Raw genomic sequence first — 25902 nt, forward strand, 5'->3', positions numbered from 1 at the left:
GGTTGGTTTGGGATTGGTCCAGGTGCTGGCATTTGAGAGCAACTTTTTTAACTGCTGTATTGTACGTAGTTGAAGGGTCAGGATGCAGATGATAAAAAGTATATGTTGGGGTAGAGGCACCAGAATTTTGTATGTGGGAGGATAGTAGGAGTGTGTCTCTTTCCTTTTTTAGTGCTTGTCTTGATGGCTCCCAGGACACTTTGTATTGCTATTAGTCTGTAGTACAGTATTGGGCCGATATCCTTAGGGTCCTTTTACAGTGACACTGAGATCCCATTGCTTGGTCATGATGACGGCTGAGAAGACGTTTTATGTGCCCGATTTAGGCCATGTGTTCATTTTAATGCTCATCTGCCACTTTTCTTTCTGTTTGCATAGATTTCCAAGATCTTCCAATAATTTGGCACTGACAACTTGGCACAATGTTACTGTGGAAGACTTTAGTGTTATCTGCAAACATGGAGATTCTGTGCTTCTCACTTTCTGCTTTTGCAATGCGTAGTAGCCACACAGTTGGGCCTGTACACATCCTGTTTCTTGTTTATAAACCCCATTTTTTTTAACAACAGCAATAAAACCTAAAATGACTGCCTTGGTGGTCTTAATCTTTACTTTTTATTGTACTACTTCTCAAATATGGAAATATAGTTGTATTGTAATTCACAGGTCTTCAGAGTCTTTGATTAGGAACACATTTGTGGTTGCCTTGGTGAACTTTCCTCATTTTGACCAGCAGTTTTTTGGCTCATTCCTGAATTCCTTCAAAATGCTCATCCAGTACTAATAATTTAATAGTTATTGATATTTAAATAGTTATTGATATTTGGAGTTAATACTTGGCTCATAAGACTTTAAAACAGTGTAGAAGTATGTAAAGTTAAATACCAGAATCTCTCCCCCTCTGCCCTCCTTACCCCTCATTTTCTATCATGCATTCTCATTCCCCACAGGTACTGTTTCTAACCCTTCTTTATGCAGATACATACACCCTTCTACTTCTGTTTTTAAAGAAACAGAAATGGGGCCATACTATATTGTGTCTTGCAGTTTTGTTTTCTTTTTTAAAAAAATTGTCATGACTCTCTATATCATAATTATAGGTCTACCTCATTCTTTAAGATCGAGAAGTAGTTCATAGTTGGGATGTACTTACTCATGCAGTTTTTCCTGTTGCTATATGGTTTTTTTGTTTGTTTGTTTGGGTTTTCATGATTCTGAATACTGCTACACAGTCTGAACTTTTTTGTACATCTTTGTATTCTTATATTGGCATTTCCATGAGGCATTAACTAGATGTGCAGTTGCTGATACCTTTTAATACTCACTTTAATGTTTTCGGTGTTGGTAAGGAAGCTTTATACATGACCTGCTTGTTTCACAGGTATCATCTTCAATAAAATTGAGGGCAAAATACAGCTTAACATCTCATTACTCATTAATCATATAACTTTTGGTAGTTTTATTTCCCCAATCTAAGAATCCTTGCAAACCACTTTGTTTCTTCAGTGGACAGCAGGGCCCAGCCTCTGGGGATCATTAAATAACTCTTTTTTTAATTGCTTGAAGATCCCCAGGTGTTTTCAGGTCTTAGTACTTACAGGTTGAGTAGGCCCTTTGGTTCCTAGAGAGCTCCGTGACTAAGGAGGTGTGCAACTATCTAGCCACAGATGACCTGAGTAGGAGAGAGGCAGGGTCATGCAAGAGGTTTGACTTGGTTCCTAAGGACTGGTACATAATTCTTTCTCTTTTTTCTTTTTCTTCTTGGATAAGAGACTGGGGAGATAAGAGATGGCAAGTATGACTGTATGCTGATGGGGAAACTGTCATTTTTATTTTAAAAATATTTGTTGATTTAAAGGGGGAGAGAGAGTAAAAATCAATTTGTTGTGACATTTATTTATGCCTTCATTGGTTGATTATTGTCTGTGCCCTGACCAAGTATTGAACCTGCAACTTTAGCATATTGATAGCTCTAACCAACTGAGCTACCTGGCCAGGGCAGGAAAACTGTCATTTTGAGAGCTGTTTGGAAAGACTGAACCAAGGGAGTCATGTTTTAGCCTTTCAGTTAAGTGCTGATCCCTGCTAATAGTTTACCTAAAGTTTCCCAGGCCTCAGATGTGTGTGTGCCCTTACTATGGTCTTAGCATATCTGATTAATATCTCTACTTCTATTTAGTTTGAAAATCTTTTGGATCATCAGCTGCTTTATAAAGTGAAATGCTATTTTAAAAGGAAACGTAATTTCACTATTGAAAACGGAAAACCAATATTACTTGCCTTAACCAGAAAGTACCTTTAGAAAGAAGGTTTAAAGTGAAAACAAAACAACGTTATTAAATTCTAGCTAGGTATTGTGTTTTGCAGAGTGCTCTGAAGGACGTTTAGCAAGTGGTGGAGGTGTGATTTAAAAAGAAAAAGAAAAGAAAAGGAAAAGAAAGAAAAGGCTTCCTGCCATCAAACTGAGACTTCATTTACCAGGAAGGATTGAAAGAAGATTCTGTGTAAAACACAAGTGTGTTGTACGTGTATGCAATGTCAGTAACCATTAGCTGGTACTAGGTAGTCTAGCAGTTTATCGGCCCCAGAATTAGATGGGGGATAAAAATGGAACCGGCTGGGGCAAAATGAGAGGAATAAGGACACCTGGCAAGTTTTGCAAGGTGTAAGTTGTTCAACTTAAAGAACTGGTTTTAGTCTTGAGTGTATATTTTTACTATGTTGGGGGGCTAAAAGGTCCTTTATTTTATAAATAACATCATGGCATTTGTTTTATTTAATGTCATTGGCAAAAAAAAAATGTGGACAACATGTCAGTTCCTATTTTTGATGGGTGGGGGAAACCTTTCCTGGTCTGAAACTTAAGAATCTGGGAACCTCTGGCATAGCAGAAACGTGTGCACTGGCACGTGTAGAACTCTTGTGAACTTCACGGTACCATCCTTTGTACTATTATTTAGGAAGGATTAAACAAATTTAATGTGTGGAAAAGTGCAGTTGTGAGAGTACTAGTTGTTATTCATTGTCACAGGTGTGACTAGTTGGGCAAAAACAATAGCAGGCTTTCTTTGATTCCTGGTCCCATCCTCCCAGCAACTCTCTAGGCTCTGGTGCTTTAGGTCCGGTCTGTATTTCATCTTCCTCCTCCAAAATTCTTATCACTGCCCCCCCCCCCCAAAAAAAAACCCCACTTATCGAAACTTGAAGTTGCTGTATTTAGAACAAATTTTTCACTGTAATGTAAAACATTTTCTATTTTCTTTGCCCCAAGGAGGACTGGGTAATCTAGATTTGTTTGGGATTTTCTCATCATCTTTGCCAATTCCCCAAACCCACAGGAAAGAACAACCATGTGGAACCAGTATACATTGGTTCTTTGCAAGGAACAGCCACAGCCCCTTACCTGGCTTTGGCACCTTTGTCAGGACTGGGTTACTTACATCCCAGTCTGCTCAGGGCTGTTTTGGTTTATACCTGTTGTCTTGGCATAATCACACTAACACCCCCTTTTCACTGTCAGAGTCTCCTGCTTTGAGTGATAAAATGTATGTTTGGTGGGCTTAGTAAGAGCAGTTAAGTCTAGGGAAAAAAGTGTGGGGTGGCACTGTTCACAGACCAATAAAAACAGAAGGTGGATGGTTCTGTATGTAAGCCTAGTTTGTAGGATGGCCTGGAAGAGGAGGGCCGGTGGCTGAGAAGAGCACCTTTGATGGAGAGTGGGGAGCCCAGGCTTGAGACCCCAGGCTGTACATTTGATTCCGGGTAGCTGTTCTCTTGAGGCAGGTAGCTGTGTTTTCTGGTGAAAAGGGGGACTTGTGAATTTAAATACTGATGGTTTTCTTGGAGAATGGGTTGGAAAAATCAGAGATGATATTTTCAGATCTGTTTTTGTTTTAAAAATCTTTTCTGGGGAGATGGTGAAAGTGACAGGACTTGACAGAGGCAAAGGAATAAAATAGATGAGACAAAAGGCAGGAGAAATGGGCAAGCACAGGTGGGAGTACTCAGGGGTTCTTAAAAGCAGCTGTGAGCATTCCGGTTCGGTATGTAAGGTGAAGGCAACGTGCTTGAAGTAAATAAGGGTTGCAGGAAGTTTGGAGGAAAGGAACAAGAAATAAGGCTTCTGAGTTTTTGTTTCTAGTGCGTGGAATACACTAAAGTGGTATTAGTGAACTTTTAAACCTTATGAATGAATTCTGTGAATCATGTGAATCATGCCAAGTGTAATTTATCTGCTTACCTAATAGGAGTCTCACAGGTCTAAATGAAAAGTGGTGTGTTGTGTTCTTCCTTGTGCTTCCCTCTGTGTGTAAGGGAGAGGAGGCCTAGCCGACCAGGGTCTCTGGAATCCCGCTGAGATCTATTATTCTGTGTGCGGTAATTGCTTGTGTTATTGTACTTGGCAGGTGAGCCCTTTCACAGTCCAGAGGCCGGGTGGCTGCTTCTATTACTTAAAAGCCAAGTTATCTTGTTAAACTCCTCTCCAGTGAGAGCTTTAGAATCTCCTGAGACCTCCTGCAGCCTCTCTGTGGGGCACAGGCCCAGCTCGCCTTTAACCCTGTCTGCCCCTGTGTTAGTCATTGCGAGCCAAGCTCTAGAATAATAACTTTCCTACACAGCAAGGCAGTGTAGGGCTGCTAGTCAGACTGCTTGGTTCCATTAAATTCTTAAGAGGTCCTGTATGGGTGCTCTGAATGAAGGTATCTCTCCTACTCTGGGTTCAGAAGATAACATGTTTCTTTTATCAATGGGAGAAGCTGAAAGCCAATGTAGAGAGAAGAATGTAAGCTTGAGACTCAGGTAATCTGAGGAACAGGAACTCTGAAAATTGATTTTTGAAAGTGGTTGATGGTACAACAGGCTAATTGTAAAGATGCCCCATGTTTCTGAGCTGCCCATAAACTTTGACTTGAAATTTTTATGCTGTATATGTTAAAGTTCATTTACTTTGCTGTTCGTTGGAGAAAGTGCCTTCCTGTCCCAACGATGAGGGGAAATCACACAACTGAACAGTATGGTTTGCATAGAGCAAGAAGAATACTATGGGTGTTTTAAAAGTGGAGGCGCAGCCTCTACTGGACAGACCTGCAGTGAAGATACCACAGCAGGTTCCAGATCCTTGCTAACTAGCCTTCTGTTTAACTTCTTGAGGAGGTGTGCAAGTCTGCTCCGATGAAGGATAGGGTGACTCCAGGTCTGGCAGTTCTTCCTTCAGGACCGTCTCCCTAGGCTTTCAATGGTGAGAATCCTGGTATGGTACCTTAATTTAGCAATAAAGACTCTGAAATATATGTGGTAGATTTGTACTTCTTTATTTTGACATCTAAAATTGACTGTCAACATTTCAAATAGGAAGTTTCCAAACAAGTTTGGAAAATAAAACTAGAAATGTAGTGCTTTTCATGGGGAGCATAGAATTTAATTATCTCCTCAAGCTCTGCAGTTAGTCCTGCAAAACAAATACATTAGATATTCTTTAGTGATGATTCACTCTGAGTAGTATTGAGTATTATGCTTAATAACTTAGTTTCTGTATTGCCGTAAGTTCTAAAAAAATGCACTGACTTTACAGAAGCAAACCTGAGGAATAGTGAATGCCGGGATCTTCATTTCTCTAGGATATTTCAAGATCTCTGGTATGCTTTCACTTAGCTGCTTCGGGTATACAGGCCTCCTACTTCCCTTTAATCTTTGGATTATAATTTGATATTTTGTACAGTGTACATTTTGCTCAGGGACATAGTGATGGCAGGGCTGTGGGGAGGAGGAATAAGATGATAGCAGCTACAGCGATTGTGGGTGGGGATAGCTGTTCCCTCCCTGTCGCAGGATCAGGACTTGTGGCGGCACTTCTCTCTTTCCTCTGAGCGTTGGCGTAGGGACGAGGAAAGAGTCAGAGTTGAGGGAGGGGCTGCTGGACCTGCAGAGCCTACTGAGTAGCCCCTGCCCTGCCCTGACAACCCCTGCTCCACCTCCATTTGCCCCCAAAGGGAGGAGGGAAAGTGCTCACCATCAGGAATACTTTTTTCTTGGGATTCCTTAAACAGAAGAAGGAAATTCCGTTGTATTACAGCATTGAATACCAAGGGGCATATTTAATTTTGGCAATAACCCCAAACAGTGGATCATCATGCCTTGCATATGGTAGTGTTCAGTAAATGTTGGTTTGATTTGGTTCATAGAAGCCTTACTTGCTTAATGATTTAATCTCTGACACCTGCTGTGCTGGCACATACAAATGGAGATTTTAATTGGAAAAAAGATTTAATCAGTAAGTAACCTCAGATACTGTTCTAACAGACATCAGCTCTCCAGATGCTTGTTTCTGCATGTGGCATATTAGGGTATCAGGATTGGGGGGATTTCAGGTCTAGTCCTTGTTCTGCCATCAATACTTTATTTTAAACAAAAATCACTTCACCTGTCTTGCTTGCTTTTTCATCTGTAAAATCAAACGGCTCAGATTAAATGCTCTCGGTAGCTGCCCTCTCTCTGTAGATGATCTTTATAGTCCCCAAGAGAATTAAACTCCCCTATTTCCAAACTGAGGCCCAATTTGTGGTACAGCTGGTACACCTGGGAGCAGTCACTTAAGCTTGTCTGTGCTGAATGTGCTAGTGCACTCAGAGCAAGTGAAATGGCATGCTGGGAGGACACGGGCTTCCAGTTAGTTCATTGTGTTTGAATGCCGGACTCTCTAGTTTAGGTTTGCTTCTTGCTCTTGCCTGAAAAAGAAAGAAGAAGCAGGCTGTGTTGGTGACTCTTCTGGGAAAAACCTCCCAGACCACACAGCTTACGTTCTTTCAGGATTGCTTGCTTTTTGTTTAAATGACTTTAATTTTCAAGAGATGGTGCTTCAGCTCTGGTTGATAGGAAACTTTTTTCCTACTAGACTTTCTGAAACTTTCTCCAGTTTAGTTTCTTTTTAGTTATTCTTGCTTTAATTCCATTTCTTTTGAATTTTCCTGCTTCATTAAAGTGTATGTAATAAAATATTTCCTACCCTATCCACAACAGCTCCTTCCCTGTTCCCTGATGGTATTTTTAGGAGGAGAAAATGCCTTGTTTAGAGAACAGTCTCTCCCTGGCTTGCTTCTTTGTCAGTCTGACAGCCCCTACACGGGCATCCTTTGGGTTGTGGCAGTTGGAGGCTTGCGGATGGCATAGTGAATCTTTCAGCCCAGTGACTTTCCTGGCTCTCTTTTCTGTGCCACATAGGGAGAGGACTTAATTGTATTTGCTGTATTGTTCTCGAAAAACTTGTAGTTTTCACTCATTTTTACCCCTTAAAAGTTTTGTAAATTGCACTGAAGTTCTGCTTCCTTCCTGTGACTTCTGTCTGGTCATTTCTAGAAGACTTGAAAATTTACAGTACATTCTGTAGTGAATCACCATGCCTGACTTTGGATTCTGCGTCAGCCGTCTTTAAAAATGTTAAAAAAATTGTTTTTAAGATTTTATTTATTTTTTAGAGAGGAGAAGTGAGGGAGAAAAAGAGGGAGAGAAACATTGATGTGCAAGACAAACAGCGATTGGTTACCTCCTGCACTTCCCCAACCAGAGACCCAGCCTGGAACCCAGGCATGTGCCCTGACCAGGAATCGAACCAGCAGCCCTTCAGTTCTCAGGCTGGCACTCAACCCACTGAGCCACATCAGCTAGGCCACAAAATTTTTTTGTTAGTATTGTTCAGCTAAGCATCTGATCTTTTCTGTAAGATACAGAAATCCTCTGTAGGACTGATACACATTTTTATGACTCCATGCTTTTGTACTTCTGTATTGGACCTTAAAATTCTATTACATTGAAATACATTTACATACCATAAAATTTGCCCTCTTAAAATACACAGTTCAATGATTTATACTGTATTCACACAACTGGCATCACTGTCTAATTCCATACCATTTTTGACATGCAAAGGAAAAAGAAAGCTTGTACCCATTAACAGTTACCTCTTGTCTTCCCCTCCCTTTAGTCATTGGGAACCACTAATGTACTTTCTGTGTCTATGAATTCACCTATTCTGGACATTTCATATAAGTAGAATCATTCAGTATGTGGCTTTTTCTTTTTGGCATCTTTCATTTAGCATAATGTTTTCAAGGTTCATCCATATTGTAGCAGCAATCAGTACTTCGATTTTTTAAAAAATTTCTAAATACCATTTTATGGGTAAACCACATTTTATTTATTTATCACTTGATGGGCATTTGGATTATTTGCACTCTTAGGCTATTATGAATGGTTACAGTAGGCATTTTTATACAAGTTTTTGTGTGCACATAATGTTTTGTTTTTCTTAGGTGTATACCCAGGAATGGGATTGCTGGGTCATATGGTAATAACTCTTGTTTAACTTTTGAGGGGCTGCCAGACTGTTTTCCAAACTGATTCCATTACCAGCAATGCATGCGACTTTCGATTTCTCCACATCCTTGCCAATACTTGTTATTGTCTGTCTTACTGATTGTAATTGTCATAGTGACTGTGAAGTGTTGTCACAGTGGTTTAGATTTGCATTTCCCTTATGACTAATGATGTTGAGCATTCTTATGTGCTTATTGGCCATTTGTATATATTCTTTTTTTTTTTTAATATATTTTATTGATTATGCTATTACAGTTGTCCCATTTCCCCCCTTCTCTCCCCTCCCCCTTGTACCCCCCTCCCAGCCACATTTCCCCCTTTAGTTCATGTCCATGTGTCATACTTATGAGTTCTTTAGTTTCTACATTTCCCGTACTATTCTTGCCCTCCCCCTATCTATTTTCAACCTACATTCTATGCTACTTCTTCTCTATACCTTTTCCCCCTCTCTCCTCCTCCCACCCCCCTGCTGCTAACCCTCCATGTGCCCTCCATTTCTGTGGTTCTGTTCCTGTTCTAATTGTTTACTTCGTTTCTTTTGGTTTTGCTTTAGGTGTGGTTGTTGATATTTGTGAGTTTGCTGTCCTTTTACTATACATGTCTTTTCTTTATCTTCTTTTCTTAGATAAGTCCCTTTAGCATTTCATAAAATAAGGGCTTGGTGATGATGAATTCCTTTAACTTGACCTTATCTGAGAAGCACTTTATCTGCCCTTCCATTCTAAATGAGAGCTTTGCTGGATAGAGCAATCTGGGATGTAGGTCCTTGTCTTTCATGACTTGGAATATTTCTTTCCAGCCCCTTCTTACCTGTAAGGTCTCTTTGGAGAAATCAGCTGACAGTCTGATGGGAACTCCTTTGTAGGTGACTGTCCCCTTACCTCTTGCTGCTTCTAGAATTCTCTCCTTCGTTTTTACCTTGGCTAATGTAATTATGATGTGCCTTGGTGTGTTTCTTCTTGGGTCCAACTTCTTTGGGGCTCTCTGAGCTTCTTGGATTTCTTGGAAGACTGTTCCCTTTGCCAGATTGGGGAAGTTCTCCTTTATTATTTGTTCAAATACGTACTCAATCTGTTGCTTTTCCCCTTCCGATTCTGGTACCCCTATAATTCGGATATTGGAACGTTTAAAGGTGTCTTGGATGCTCTTAATCTTTTCCTCAATTTTTTGAATTCTTATTTCATCATGCTTTCCTGCTTGGTTGATTCTATCTTCCTTCTGGTCCACTGTATTGTTTTGAGACTCATATTCCTTCCCTTCACTATTGGCTCTCCTCCGCGTGTCTTCCTGCATCTGTTTTATGGTAATCTGCATTCTTTCATCTAGATTTCGTCCAAAATCCACCAGTTCCGTGAGCTTTCTGATCACCAGTGTTTTGAACTGTGCATCTGATAGATTGGCTAATTCTTGGTCGCTCAAAAGGATGAGTCCTGGGGGACTGATCTGCTCTGTTGAAAACATATTTTTTTGTTTTGTTTTTTTTCCCCTATCCTTTTTTTTTTTTTCCGGTCTGGTTGCTCTGGTTATGGTGGGGGGCGGAGCCTTAGGTGCTCACCGGGGCTGGGCACCCCAGTTGCTAGATTGTGACATTATATGTGGGGGTGGGGCGGGAGCGGGAGCGGGGCAGGAGAAAACAATGGTGGCAGTTCCGTTCCCCTGGACTCAGACCCTTGTCTGGGCTTCTGGGCCGCGAGTTCTGCCCTGGTCCACAATCGCTGCCTCTCTGGGTCTGCCAGCCGCAGCTTGCGTACTCAGGGATCACCGCTGCCTTCTTATGCGCCCGATGGCTTTTGCGCCGATTTCGAGCCAAACCTTCCCCCGACCTCCGCGCGCCGCCGACCCGAGCCGGCTCGTCGTCCCCTACCAGTCCGGATGAACGCGTCTACTTCAACTTCTTGGCTGCCCGACTTCCATTCAGATAAATCCTCTGCCAGATCTGGGTGTTATTCTGATAGTAAATTATTGTTGTAAATTATTGGTTTTCTAATCTTGGTTGTACGAGGAGGTACGGTGCGTCCACCTATTCCTCCATCTTGCCGGAAGTCCTGTATATATTCTTTGGTTAAATGTCTTTTCACATTCTTTGTCTGTTTTTAATTGGGTTGTCTTTATTGTTGGGTTATAATAGTTCTCTCTTCTAGATACTAGACTTTATACAATACATGCTTTTGTCATTTTCTTAAGTGTCCATTGAAGCACAGTGTTTTTAATTTTGGTAAAGTTCAGTTTATACATATATTATTTTTTTGGTCATTTGTGCTTTCTCAGGTGGTATTGCGTCTAAGAAATCATTACCTAATCCAAGGTGAAGATTTACACCTTTTTCTTCTACGCATTTAATGGTTTAACTCTTATCTTTAGGGCTCTTACATCTGATGTTTTCTATCTCACACCATCTACAAAACTTATTAATCTCATTCTTTTGTACATCGATACCCAGTTTTCAGTTTTGTTGAAAGGGTTATTCCTTTCCCATTAAATTATCTTGGTACCCTTGTTGAAATTCAACTGACTGTAAATGAATGAGTTTATTTTGGGCTTTTTGGGGGTAACATTTTAGTGTTCATTAGATGGCTGTTTTTGTTCTTTATATTGGGTCTTTATTCTTTATGTAATATGAATACTGACAAACATTGTTAAGATCTACCTGTTATTAGCTCTGCCAGTCCTTGTTGAGCAAATAAGGTGCTCTCAGTTAATCAGATTCCATTCTCAGGCTGAGATGATTTCTGCTCTTGGCTGTGAAAAACATAACAGCTTTTTTGGACATGCTTATGGATTTCTATACCATCACTCTGTTTGCCTAAAGTATAGTGTGGCTAGGTCTTTGTTTGAGAATTATTCTATCTTCTGGTGTCTGGTCTGGAGGTTTAAGAGTTAAATGTACCAAATTGTTCATTGGGATCTGGTGAAGATCTGCCTGGTGTTCCTGTTGCTGAGCAACATTTCAGTGGCTGCCCATGAAGTATTGCACTGTAGGTAAATCTCCTAGTAAGCCTATAAGTGGGTTTGAACAGTTTGAGTCCCCATTTTCCTTCTCAGCTGGCTTATTTCAGCCCTTGTCACCACCCGACTTGTGCCCTGAAGCCAGGTCCTCCAAATCATGCTGCGTTCCTCTGCAACCTTTATTGGCAGAGCTGAGAAATGTCTAATCCATAACCTCAATCAAACTGACTCATTGTGACAGCTATTTTCGCAAACCCCTGCTGTATGAGGTAGGGCTAAAATCGTTTTTCTAAAATGTCATTTTATTAATGTAATTGGATAAAGCAGTTACCATATGACTTGCTTTCTATGCCCTATAAATTAGCAGCTAAGGATAATTACCGCATGAATTGCAACATGAATCAGTACAGCTTTGGCAGAACAATTACCTGTGACAGTTTCCTCTCAATCTTAATATTCTTCTGAAATTAAAATTCTGATAAACAAATGATATGTTGTACTTACGCTTATTGGTTGCCTCCTCCCCCCACTAGAATGTCAGCTCTCCAAGAACAGACCTGTTTGTCTGTTTTATCTCACTGAAGTATATACCATTTGTCAGGAACAATGCCTAGCACATGGTAGGAACTCATTAAATTTCCACTTAATTAATTAATGATAAATGAATCAAATCAATGAATAAAACTATAAATAATCAGCTTAGATGCCAGTTCTTTCACAGAGGAAAAATGACTTCTTTTGATGCCATAGGAGACAAAAATTAAGTTTGATATATAGACCCTTGGTGTGAGGGCTTTTTTTTTTTTCTTTTCATATTTTGCTTCAAGACATTTTATGTATTTTTCCCCCTAGGAGCTATTTTTCCTTGGCTTTATTTGGTGGGGAACATTAGATAAGAGAAGGTCATTGGACAAGTGAGGCAGGTGGAGGGAGGGAGTTTAATAGTACTTAGAGGATGAAATGGTGATAGTTCAAAACAAGCTATACCTCCTTTCTGCTACTTTAGTTCCTGTAAGTACTAGGAAGGAAACTAGATCTTCCCTTATAGACAGGCCTCTCTCTTCCTTCCATAATGGTCTGTGGACAAGAGTTTCTTCCTGCGTCTGAGCCAAGGCTATGGCCAAATGAGGGGGAGAGAGTTTCAGAGTAAAGATTACGTGTCAGTTCTTCCCTTCTGCGGGAATTAGGAGTAGCAATGTCTGCCACACGAGTATCTGTTCTTGTTGCTTAGGAAGCTGAATTGGTGAGTGCTGCTTGATTTTAAATATACAATAGTATAAAAGGTATAGAGCTGCCTATAAAGTAAAAGTCATCTCTCTCCATTGTTGACTCAAGCATTTACTATTGTCTAAATGAGATTATTTGGTGCAATAATGTAAAGAGGTTCTGATAGCAGTTTTTAGAATAGCATTCCAGGAGAGGGGAGGGTGTACAAAGGAAGCTTTGCAAAATTCCTGTGCACAGTTGTTTGCCAAAGGCCTTAATGGGGGCAGGATAATAGTTACAGACTCATTGTTCCCCGGGGACCTAGTGTACCAGCTGGAGGCATTGGAGGTAATAACCTTCCTGATATTTAGGGGAGAAAGGGGGCTCTTCTCATCAGTCATTCTGTTCTTGAGCTTTTCAGTGGCCTTTGTCAGACTTGAGAAATAAGGATTCTTTCCTAGCTTGGGTCAGTGCTCATTTATCGGAGTTTACCTTGATTAGCCAAGGTATGTTTTCTTGTAAATGGGCCTTAGTTGTTCCAGCTGGGCTTACCAAGAGCTACTGGCTTTCCTGGGAGCATTTAATTATTTTTTTGTGTGAAAACTTGATACAGCTGAGGAGCAGGCAGTGGAAACAGATACTCTGATTTTGCTGTTCTGTGTACCTGGGCTCTCCTTGGCCCTATTTGGAATTTTTGCATGGATGATTTCAAGCGCACGTATTCTAAAATGTGCTACTGTTGTTCCTTCCACTTGTGAAGAATTAACTATAAATGAATCAGGTCCAAGCTCTTTTCCTTTTCTTTTCTTTCCTTTGGCCTTTCACATTTTAGGAACATGAAACATCCTCTGCGTTAGTATATCTGTTCTTCCCTGGCTTCGCTTTCTTTGAGGGCTTGTCTTTTTAGAATGTCAGTTCCCTGGGCTGATATCAGAGTACGGCCTCTCAGGAGAGGCTCTAGCAAGGCAGTGTGGTTGGCAGCTGTGGACTTTAATTGTGGGTCACACTTGATCAGAAAGGCTAAAAATGAAGAGCATGACTGGTAAGGAGACAGTCTTTCATTGTGGGTGTCATGGTGTAGCCGGGAGGAGCCATTAAGACCAAGGTCTATGTCTTGTTTAATGAAGATATTTAAATATTGATTAGGGCACTATTTATTTACTTAAAAAATGATTTTATCTGTTTAATTTTAGAGAGAGGGGAAGGGAGGGAGATGGAGAGGAAGAGAAACATTGATATGGGAGAGAGACATCAATTGGTTGCTTCTCACATGCTCCCAACTGGGGACCTGGCCCACACCCAGGCATGTGCCCTACCGGGAATTGAACTGGCATCATTTTGGTTGACAGTCAGGTACTCGATCCACTGAGCCACACCAGCCAGGGCTAGAGCACTATATTTTTAAAAGTTGGAAGGGAGAAAACTGTACTTGAACAATGATTAAAATAAAATAAGAAAAAAAAGTTGGGATATGTGTATTTGTGGGACAGAATTTCTGTAACAAGGTAGTAGAATAGATAGATGGATTGCTGCATAGTCATACAATGGAATAAATGCTATAGTGTGAGGGAGCTTTGCCCTCAGAGCCCCCCTGTCCATCGTGGATGAGAATAAGTCTACCAAGACATGATCTGCTTGAGGAGGAAATGTGGCCAAACTCTCAAAGGAGAAGGGCCAGGAGCCTGTTCCTCAATGGGCTTTTATTTGGTTCGTTTGCACAAGAATACAGGTAAAGCTCATTAATCATTGTCAGGCAGTAAGGATCAAACCATAGATAACATACAAAGAACCATGAGGGCTTATTCTGAGATAGGGTCAGTTAGCTAAAGGGCTATAAAACTTTGGGGAACAAACTCATTTCCTGCTCAGACCCTTATCAGAAAACTGAGGACATTCTTAGCAAAGCAGGTTTCACAGGATTTTATGCATTCTTTCTTAGGCCTGATTGCCCTGGGGAACCTGCCCTTTCCAGCACAGGGTTGCACCACCCTCCGTCATTGTTTCAGGCTTAAGTCAGGCAGGGGAAGTAAGGCAGCCAAGAGATTAGGAGACTTCTCACATACACAATGAGGACTCAGGCTATGTCAAAGCCAAGGGGCAAGGGTCTATCACCCCCTTTTTCTATAGCTCCCCAAGTCCTTCTCTGAGGGTCCCTTTGTGACCACGCCTGTCTTAGGTCGTCCCTCCCTTGAGGAATCTTACCTGTCATTGGCTAACCAGTCATCCGCCTAGGGCCAAGCAGGGTGAAGTGAAAGGTGGTAGAGGCGGTGCCCCTACCAGGGAGATGAGCTTTGTCTCCGTTGTGACTATGGTCCCAAGGTCTCTCACTCAGCCTTAGCCTTGGCGGGGCGTGGGGTGGGGGTGGGGGGGGGGTTACAGCTTCTGAAACCAGGCAGGTTGGTTCCAAACACTATGGAGCTGTGAAAGTGAATGAATTAGTGTTTCACATCACCACGAATGAGTTTCATCCAAAAAAACAAACAAAACAAACAAACAAACAAAACCCAGAAACAGTGAGTAAAAGAAGCAGGTTACTTATGGGTACGTGCACTAGACTCAATTTATGTAGGGTTCAGAAACAGGTAAAATGAAACCATACTGCTTAGAGATGTATATTTAGATGGTACAACTGTACCTAAAAGCAAGTGATCGATTATCATATTGGTAGGGTAGTGGGTTGGGAGAAGGAAGAGGCTACAAGTAGAGAAGGGAATGGGGGGAACCCAAAGTTCTTCCAGTTCTTAACTTGGGTGGTGATTACTCAGTTATGTGTTTATCTTATTCTTTAATGTGTACATTTATGTTTTAATATTAATATTTATGTTAGTATATACAACTTAAAGGTTAGTTAAGGTGGAGGGGTGAAGGAGAGTTGTCAGCTAAGCAGATGTGTATAGGGGAGGCTTCCCTTTGTATGCCTTCCTTTCCTCCTTTGATTCAGCTTCCTTTCCAGGGACTGTTCCTTTATAGAGAGCTCCATGAGCCTGTCTACCACCCACTTCTACGTTGGCAGAACTCTCCAATCTTCTATCAGTGACCTTTTCAGCAGCTTATCTTATTTTGAAGCTTGGAAATGAGGGTCTTTCAGATTTAGTGAAGCCAGTGTCTGAGCCCACCTGTTTATTAAATTATGCCTCACTGAGCAAAGACTACTTGAATAGCTTGGGTACTGTTTGTCATTTTTTCTTTACACTTTTTCTTCTCTTCTCCCATTTGAAATCCTTCTTTCTTCTCCCCTGCAAACATTTAAAAGTTAAATACCAGTGAGCTTCAGAGCTCTTTTCACAGTTGCCATGGGGTTCTATGCCTGGTGCCTTTGATTAGAGAGCTGAAAGGCGCTGTGGTGCTCAGGAGCCTAGGTGCTTAGATTCTTCTGCTTCAGTCATCTAGAACGTGGGTTTTCTAGTATTACTTCTGGATTTCTCTCGTAGCCTAAACTGTGAGTGCTGTGTACAGTGGAAGCGTTGAGTCCTGGGCTCTGGCTACACTGCTGTCACTCAGCTTCTTCCAGATGGTGTGTTGGGGCTTCTTCCTCCAGTGTCCCCTTTTCTCAGGCCTTCCATTGCTTGCTTCCACCCTGGAATGGAATGTATGGCTGGAAACATTAACTTGCTAATAATTAAAAAGAACACAGGTGGCCACGGTGCTTGCAGGGATGAAATTACAAAGGTCATTAACCTCCCCGTCTCATGTACCTCTTCACCCCAGTCTATGACTTTTCTATTATTTGTATAATTCCTACTTCTATTTTTAGGTGAAATAATTTCAGACTCCAGCCCAAGTTTTTATGTGGGTGTTTCTTTTATAAAATTGAAAATCTCATTCATTTGCTCTCTCAACAAGTATTTGAGTGCCTCCAAGGTGCCAAGTATCGTTCTACATATTGGGACAGTATTGATACATACATTGATCAATACTGCCCCCAAGTACGTGTGTGTGTGTATTTTTAAAATGATTATATTTATTTTTTAGAGAGGAAGGGAGGAAGGGAGAGAAACAACGATGTGCGAGAGATCAGTAGCCTCTTACATGCCCCCAAATGGGGACCTGACCCACAACCCAGGCATGTGCCCTGACCGGGAAACAAATCAGTGACCTTTAGGTTCACAGGCTGATGCTCAACCCACTGAACCACACCAGCCAGGGCTGAACAATCTATATTAGGTGCTGTTACCTGTAGACTGCTAATTTTCTGTTTTTTTTCTCTCCCTACTCTCAGGTCCTGTCAGGGTGTGCCATCATTGTCCGAGGGCAGCCTCGTGGTGGGCCTCCTCCTGAGAGGCAGATCAACCTTAGCAACATTCGAGCTGGAAACCTGGCCCGCCGGGCAGCTGCAGCACAGCCAGAAGCAAAAGATACGCCTGATGAGGTAGGTTCTTCCTGAGGCTGTGGTGGACCCAGGTGATAGCCTGATCTTCTTGACTGATGCAAGAAGGTCGGACTCTCACCCTATCTTTCTTTTCTATGTATTTTGAGTGTTTTTATATCACAGAACTGATGGCCCTAGATATACACACAGTGTCTTGCATTGGTTTATATACATTCACTGCCCTTGGCAGCAATCCCAGTCTTGGGGCTTTTTCTCATACCCTTTCCCTTAGGTTATTGAGTCTTTTCGGGTTTGTCAGTGTTTTACTCCTCCGCCTCTTGGAATAGGTTAGATTCTAATTGTTAGAACATTTCCTAGGTAGTCTTGGCTGTTTGAGGTTGGCATTGCTTTTGGCAGAGCTCAAACACATTAATTTGTGTTTGAATTCTTCATTCACATTCAAAATTCAGAAGGGTATTCGGTGAAAAGTCAAATTCTGCTCCCCAAAGACGACTGATGTTACTATTACTAGTTTTGTCTCTTTCTCCAGAGACATTTGTCGCTTGTGCAAGCACTCTCATTTTTCTGAATGGTAGCATACTATAAATGCTAGGCCTGTGCTTCATTACACAGTCTTAATCTGGGATCCATATGCCCCTGAAGGCTTTGGAACTGTATGATGTTTGCAAAATTTTATGTAGACATGTATTTTTAAGGAAGAGAGCTTCTATCAGTTTTTCAAGGCAACTTGTGACTCAGTGCTAGTCAAGAACCATTGTATTATGGTGATTTGAGAAATTTCTGAGCATTCACTCCACCATCCCCTCCTTACCCCTTGTCCCCTGACCTCTAATGCTTAGCTTCCTTGTGGGTTGCCTTGGACTCCTTCAGGTCTTGCCTCTCCAGGCAGCTGCTGTGAGTCCTAATTTGGCATTGCTTAGTTACCTTGGTTCCTATCTTTGAAACATGAGCTCTTGTCTTTCCTTTAGTTGTGCTTTGGCTGTTCAAAATTGAAATTTCTGGATTCTAATTATTTGTCATTTGCCCCAACTTAATGACATTGGGCAAGTTAACACTTCAGCTTTCCTCTGCTATTCCCTGACGTACAATTGGAGAATAAAAAGCAGCTCATGGGAATCTTTTATTTAGGGAAAATGTTTAGTTTTTTTCTATGTATAATAAAGGGTATTTTGTTTGAATTAAGAAGATAGCGAAGCAATGCAAGAAAAAAAATACAGAAAATGATTCCAAATTCTTCTTTTAATAGCAGTTAGATTTTTGGGATAATGACATTTAAATAGATCAAAATCAGGTCTTTCTCACTGGTCCTCTCTCAGCACTAGTTATTGAAAATAATAATAGTGAAATGCTTAGTACACGCCTACAAAATACTTAGTTGTTAGCTGTGAGCTGTGGTTATTACTAGTTTTATTTATTATTTTCTGCTGTTACAGATACTCCTATACTGTTAGACCAGGCACTGAAGATTAAATATCTCAGCACCTCTTAAATTTTGGGTGCAAAGTGCTTTTCTTTTTTTTTTTAAATTTTTTTTTTTAAGATTTTATTTATTTATTTTTAGAGAGGGAAGGGAGGGAGATAGAGAGACAGAGAAACTTCAATGTGCGGTTGCTGGGGGTTATGGCCTGCAACCCAGGCATGTACCCTGGCTGGGAATCAAACCTGGGACACTTTGGTTCCCAGCCCGCCAAAGTGCTTTTCTTGACCAACACTGAATAGTTCTTTCCTTTCGGTTGTATGTTGTATAACAGCTTGACTGCTTCTGAGAGGAGAGTGTTGGCCCTGGCTGGCTAGAGCTGATTACGTTCATTTCCTCAGAAGGAAGAAGCAGTGTATCCTCTAGGAAAAAATGGTTTTAATTTCTTGTTTTGCAGGTGAAAATCTAGGGCAGAGAAACACAATGCCAGTCAGAGCTTGTTCTAAATATTTGTATCCTATGTAACAGTACAATGAAATCTTACCAGAACCATCCCAGGTGAAAGAATACCACATACTCTGACCCCAGGTCTCATTTTAGTTTTATATATTTATACAGTTTAGTGCTTTTTGTTTCTTTCAGAGCAATTCATCATCAGTGAGTTACTCCTGAGTTACTCCTAGTAACTCTTCAAAGGTCTCTAATAAGAAGTATTTGATAGCTGTAGATTTTACTCTTTCTCAGCTATAGTCACTGTTTCTCCACCCTGATAATCCAGTCTCCCCTCATCCTGCTGTGATCTGGTTTTTCCCCCAAGCATGCCCTCAAAGCCTCTGTGGCTCAAGTAAGCAGTGGCACCAACAGGTAACTCAAGTCAGAAACCTGATTTCCCTTGCTCTTGTTTCATCCACCCCCACCCCCCAACATCCAGGCCTTTATTGAGACCTAAACATTCTTCCTCCTTAAAACCTCTTCTCCAATCTTGAAACTTCATTACTACTCCTGTTCTTTGTTCAACTATGATCGTGTGCTTGGAAAAAAATTTTTTTTCATTTTTAAATCACTTTTATTTTTCAGTTATAGTTGACATACATTCTTATGTTTCTTATGTTAGTTTCAGGTATACACCCCAATGATTAGGCATTAATTACATAACTTACTAAACCATCATCCCAATAAATCTTGCACCCATCTGACACCATACATAGTTATTAGAATACTATTGTCTATATTCCCTGTGCTGTACTTTACATCCCCATGACTGTTCTGTAACAACCAATGTGTACTTCTTAATCCCTTGATTCTTTTCACTCATTTCCCCAACCCTCCTTTCATTTGTTTCTGTTCTGCTTGTTTATTTTGTTTTTTAGATTCAATTGTTGTTAGATATGCATTTATTGCTATTACAGTGTTCATATTTTTTATCTTTTTTCTTCTTTTTTTTGTTTTTAAATATTTTATTTATTTTTAGAGAGGGAAGGGAGGGAGAGAGAGAGAGAGAGAGAGAAACATCAATGTGCGGTTGCTGGGGGTTATGGCCTGCAACCCAGGAATGTACCCTGGCTGGGAATCGAACCTGGGACACTTTGGTTCCCAGCCCGCGCTCAATCCACTGAGCTATGCCAGCCAGGGCTTTTTTTCTTCTTCTTAAAGAAGACCCTTTAACATTTCATATAATACTAGTTTGGTGAGGTTGAACTGTTTTAGCTTTTTCTTCTCTGGGAAGCTCTTTATCCGTCATTTGTAAATGATAGCTTTGCTGTGTATATCTTGGTTGTAGGTCCTTGATTTTCATCACTTTGATATTTCTTGCCCATCTATTTTGGCCTACAAAGTTTCTGTTGAGAAATTAGCTGACAGTCTTATGGGAGCTCCCTTGTAGGAAACTAACTGCTTTTCTCTTGCTATTTTTAAGATTCTCCCTGTGTCTTTAACCTTTTGCATTTTATTTATTAATTTTTTTAAAAAAGATTTGAAAGACAGGGAGAGAAACAGTGATGTGTGAAAGAGTCATTGATCAGTTGCCTCTCACATGCCCCCAACTGAGAACCTGGTCTGCAACCCAGGCATGTGCCCTGACCAGGAATCAAACCAGTGACTTTGGTTTGCAGGCTGGCACTCAGTCCACTGAGCCACACCAGCCAGAGCTAACCTTTGGCATTTTAATTATGATGTGTCTTGGTGTGGGCTTCTTTGGGTTCATCTTGTTTGGGACTTTGCATTTTCTGGTCTTGTATGTCTATTTCTTAGGGAAGTTTCCCATCATCATTTTTTCAAATAGGTTTTCAGTTTCTTGCTTTCTGTCTTCTACTTCTGGCACCCCCATGATGCAGATGTTGGTACACTTGAAGTTGTCCCAGAGGCTCCTTACACTATCCCCATTTTTTTGGATTCTTTTTTTTTCCCCCGGCTTTGATTGGGTGGTTTTTGCTTTCTCATGTTCAAAATTGCTGATTTGATTCTTGGCTTCATTTACTCTCCTGTTGATTCCTGTAAACTATCCTTCATTTTAATTACTGTACTCTTAATTTCTGACTGGATCTTTTTTATGCTGTTGAGGTTATCATTAAGTTTGTTGAGCATCCTTATAACTGGTGTTTTGAACTCTGCACTTATCTCCATTTAGTTTAGTTTTTTTTTTTTTAACGAGTTTTGTTCTGTTCTTTTGTTTAAGGTATGTTTCTTTGTCTCATTTTGGCAGCCTCCCTGTGTTTATTTCTGTGTGTTAGGTAGAGCTGCTATGTCTTACAGGCTTGCTAGAGTGACTTACTAGTATACTAGTAGGTGTTCTGTAGGGTCCAGTGGCACAGCCTTTGCTATCACCCAAGCTGGGCACTCTTTGTATGCCCTCTTTGTGGGCTGTGTACACCCTCTTGTAGTTGAGTTGTGATTGCTTTCGGCCTGTCAATGAGGGAAGCATTTACCCCTAGGCCGATCAGCTGCAAGTGCTGGTTGCAACCACTGACTACCATCCTCAACCACTGTGGAGGATCAGCTGTGCAGGGGCCCACCCCACAGAGCAGGATTTACTTCAGTGGGGCTCTGGTGCCTGCTGTGTCTGTCCCTTGAGTGTCATGCTTGTGGAGGTGGTTGGGTGGTGGTGTTTTGACTTGGTGTGAAGCTGCGCTCTGGGTATATTGGCTCTGGTGCCTCACAGTTGTGTTCTGCCTGAGGCCACCCAGCATGAGCTACAAAGTAATCTGCAGATGGCTGCCACTTGTGCTGGTCTTGGAGGTACCCAGGTGAGGCCAAGCAATGAACCAGCTCCTAGTAGTGTTGGGCTGGGGGCCACTTAGCAAGAGGTACAGGGCATACTGAAGCCAGATGCTCCTTGTTTGAGAGAATTTAGGAAAATCTGAAGCATGAGCCAAGACAGGTCATTCATATGGAGGTGCCACTGGACCTGAAAGATGGGTGGAGTGGGGTCTTGGAATCACAGGAGTGGGGTTGGGGCACATAGTAGTAGATGTCAAATATGGTCCCTGCCTGCCAGCTCTGTTGGGGAAGGGCTCAACAAAGGAACAGTGGCCTCTGCCAGCATTTCTCTCTGGGTGAAAGCTCCCCCCCCAGCTCTCACTCTGGTGTTGGACAATTCAATTCAGTTCCTCCCTGTATGTCTCTGATGCCTTTCAAGCTGCTACCTCAGTGCTGGAGCTCAGAGGAAGTGAATCCAAGTAAGTCTGAGCATGAGCCTTTTAGAAGAACTGCCTGGGAGAGAAGCCTTCAGTCTCCCTCAGCCTCAGTCCCCACTGGTTTTTACAGCCAGAATTTACAAGGACTTCTCTTTCTGGCACTGGAACCCTGGGCTGCAGGGCCTGGTGTGGGGCTGGGACCACTTGCTCCTCAGGGTGATGTCACCTCTGCAGCTGAGATATCCCTTTCAGTGTTTATCTGCCACATGTAGGTGTGGGCCCAGCTTGTTCTGCATCTCTGCTCTTCCTACCACTCTCCATGTAACATCTTTAATTCTGTAGTTGTAGGACTTCCATTCAGTCAGATTTCAGGTGGTTCTGAATGATGGTGGTTCTGTAGTTTAGTTGTAATTCTGATGTGGTTGTGGGAGGAGGTGAATATGGCATTTACCTGTGTAGCCATCTTGAGTGAAAGCCCTGGAATACTGAAAGAGTAGTCTCTTTGCCTTTATTCTCCTTCTGATCTTTCCTTTATGTGCTCTCAGATCTTTTTGAAACATAGTTTTATTTTCTTGCTCAGTGTCATTCCTAGACCTCAGTGATTTCCCATTACCTCTGTGGCAAATCTAAATGACTTCCTTAGCCTGGGGTTCAAGGCTATTTGTGATTTGACTTTTGGTCTCTTGCTCACCCCACCTGGGGATGCTAAGTTCCAGCCATGCTGAAAATATTAAGAGCCGCTTAAGTTTTACCTGCTTGTGTCTTGGCTCAGGCTGCTCCGTCCATCAGGAACTCCTCCTCCGTCTGTGTCCTGGTGAACACCTACTATCTCTGAAGATTGAACCTCCTGAGAAGTTGCTCTTGACATCTCCTTTCATCATTCCATTTGTGTGCTGTCGTAGCATTCATAGCATTTCATTCCATGTTTATATGTCTTGTTCAACGTAGGCTCCTTGAGAGGAGGGGCATTATCTCCCATCACATGCCTGGTCAGTGCCTGATGTGAAGCAGGATACAGTGGATACACATTTATGTGAATAATAGGGAAAAGAACCCGAGTCTGTCTTTTTGTGCACGGTGGCTCTATCCTTTGTCTCTGATTTTGTATTGTTTAGTACGTGCTAATGTTTTCACATTCAAATAGAGTCAAGGACATCATCGCTTATTGGATTCTCTTTGTTTCACTACCCCAAATATCATTCATTTGATTATTTTTTACTTTCCCCTATGATGTCTTTTTCAAAGAAATTCAGCTTTCTCTTAAGTCCTGTAGACATAAAAGCAGCTCCACATCATGCCCTCAGCCTTCACTGCCCTGTTGCAGCTTAATCCCCAGTGTTGCCTAGCTACTTGAGGCAGCCTAGATGCTGCATTGCTGGACACTGTGAAAATTATATATTAATTTTCCACAGATTTATTGAGCTCCTCTTATGTGCAAAGCTCTGTTGGTTTAATGAAAAATATAGAAATGAATGTCATAGTCCTATGTCAGTAGAGCTGTTGAGAATTGAGTTGGTGGGGTGGTTGAGGCAGAGAGGGATTACTTATATGTACAGGTGGTACAGTGTGATGATTAGAAGAGAAGGAGGGAAAAGAAGTGTTAAGCATTGGGCCAGGTTCAAAAGTAGACAATTTTAAGGTTTTACATTGTTGTGGAATTTAATCTGGTTTAAGTAGTTCAGGAGTCTGTTTGGTTCAAAGAAAAAATTGGAATTAAAAATTCCATTTCATCATTGTAGACATTAGAACCTGGCTTGGGTCTGAGGGTGGAGAGCAAGGTGCTGGATCATCTACGTTTGGGCATTGTAAATGGAAGAGGGAATTTTGAGTTCTAGCTACTTAACGGCCATTTGCTTCTTAGATGGGGCTAGGGGACATCATTTGAATAGACCACAATTACTGTTCCTATTAGGCCCTGCTAGACCTCATTTGATGAATGCTCTGAGCAAACTTCCCTATACTTGTCTCTTAAAGTTATTCTGGGAGGCTGTGTTGGGATAGCCTTCTCCATCAGGTAGCCTTCTGCTGGCTGTCATCTGTGTGGACACTTTTGTTGAGGCTCTTCCCTGGAGTGCTATGTTGCTCTTGTGAAGAGTGAGTTGGTTAGTTGCTTTCCTGATTCAGTTAACGTCATGTCTGGTTAATGTCATGTCCGGTTAATGAATTTGCCCAACTTGAGAAGGCAAAATCTTTAAAAAGGGAGATTATAAAAACAGGATTATTTTTCTTAGAGGATTAGGTATATGTCATTTTTGAGACCTCCAGTATGACGTTCCCCTGTAGCCCAGTGACTGACCAACTGTAAATGCAAGGCCCTTAGAGAAGGGTGCTCCTTCAGCAAGCCGTAAAAGCTTTTAGTGATTCTGTCCGGTTGGTAGATATTGGAGGTTTCCCCATAGGGGCTAGATATTTCCTTGTGAAATGACCCTTGATAAATGAATTTTTATCAGTCTTGGTCCACTTTAGGAGTACTTTTTTTTTTTTTTTTAAGTCCATTTGGTAGGACTGAAAAAATTTTTGAAAGATTTTATTTATTTATTTTTAGAGAGGGAGGGAAACATGGATGTGAGAAAGAAACATCAGTCTGTTGCCTCTCATACACGCTCCACTGGGGACCAAGCCCGCAACCCAGGCATGTGCCCTGACCCAGAATCAAACCAGTGACCTTTGGCTTTGCAGAATGACACCCACCCAGCTAAGCCACATGGATCAGGGCTAGGATACTTGTCATCATAGCTTTTCTAAGTGTTTAGGAATTCAGTGTGTTATTGAATATATGGCACTCAGAACGAAGTCCTAAGTATTAAATCTGCAAGGCCTGTCCAGAAAGTATCCAGCCATGCAATATGAAAAATAGGGGCATTTATTGAAGAAGATAGATACAAGACACATTGTACATAGGACAGTGATGCCTCAGTCCCCTTCAAGGTAGACATGTTGGGCCCTCACACTTCTCCTAGTCTCTTCTACTGTTCAAAACACTGCAAAATCCTTTGTTGGAATTGCCATCAGCTGCCCCATTATATTTTCCTGGATCTCATGATGGCCTGAAATCTCTTCCCTTTCAAAAGTGATTTTAGTTTTGGGAAAAGCCACAAGTTATAGGGCACCAAAAATGGGCCATAGGGGGCTGAGCCACCTGGGTGATTTGATGACTAAGCCAAAAGCTCTGCACGAGACATGATGCATGAGCGGGCGTGTTGTTGTGATGAAGCTGCTAGTCACCAGTTGCCCATTGCTGCGGCCATTTTTGTCATATTGCATCTCTTAACCGACGAACATTGAGGTAGTGCTCCTTATTGTTTCGCCTGGAAGGGTATACTCTTGATGGATAACACCTTCCCAATCAAAAAACACAGTTATAACATGGTCTTGATCTTATTCTGACTTTGCCATGCCTTTTTAGGGCATGGAGAACCAGGCGACTTACATTGGGAGAACTGGGCCTTTATTTTCAGATCATAGCTGTAGACCCACCATTCATCTCTGGTTATAACCTTCTTGAGAAAATCTGGTTCATCAGTAGTGGTTTGAATCAAATCATTAGCAGCTGCAGCACAATGTTCCTTCTGCTTTAATAGCAGAAGCCATGGAACAAATTTTGTCATGGCATGTTTCATGCCAAGATCCTTTGTCAAATATTGGACACAGTGATTTTTGGAACCCCCAGATCAGCTTCTAGTTCTTACATGGTCAGTTGCCAATCTGTTGATTGTAGCTACTTGCACATTCAACATTCTCAGGTGTTCTGCTTGTTGCAGGCCTTCCAGCATGTGGATCACTTTCCACATTATTTTTGACCATCTCTGAAGTGTTTGTGCCACACTTTTATTTGTGCTGTACTTACTGCATCATCCCCGAAAGCTTTCTGAATCATCTGAATAGTGTCCGTGGAGGAGTGTTCAAACTTAATGCAAAATCTGATGCAGATTTGTTGCTCTACTCGCTCAATCATTTTGAATGCCACAGCCACAGAGTACATATGCTCACTCATTGGTGTC

At 41.5% G+C, this 25902-nt stretch overlaps 1 protein-coding gene across 1 annotated transcript in view; it reads left to right on the forward strand.

Annotated features, from left to right (window-relative positions):
- SND1 (staphylococcal nuclease and tudor domain containing 1) overlaps window positions 1-25902 on the forward strand; it is a 419288-nt gene that overhangs the window by 10205 nt on the left and 383181 nt on the right. Inside the window, 1 exon segment of the mRNA XM_028525371.2 lies at window positions 16742-16891. Within this exon segment, the coding sequence (XP_028381172.1) occupies window positions 16742-16891 (150 nt within the window).

Source organism: Phyllostomus discolor, chromosome 10, assembly GCF_004126475.2.
Source record: "Phyllostomus discolor isolate MPI-MPIP mPhyDis1 chromosome 10, mPhyDis1.pri.v3, whole genome shotgun sequence".
Lineage (NCBI taxonomy): Eukaryota > Metazoa > Chordata > Mammalia > Chiroptera > Phyllostomidae > Phyllostomus > Phyllostomus discolor.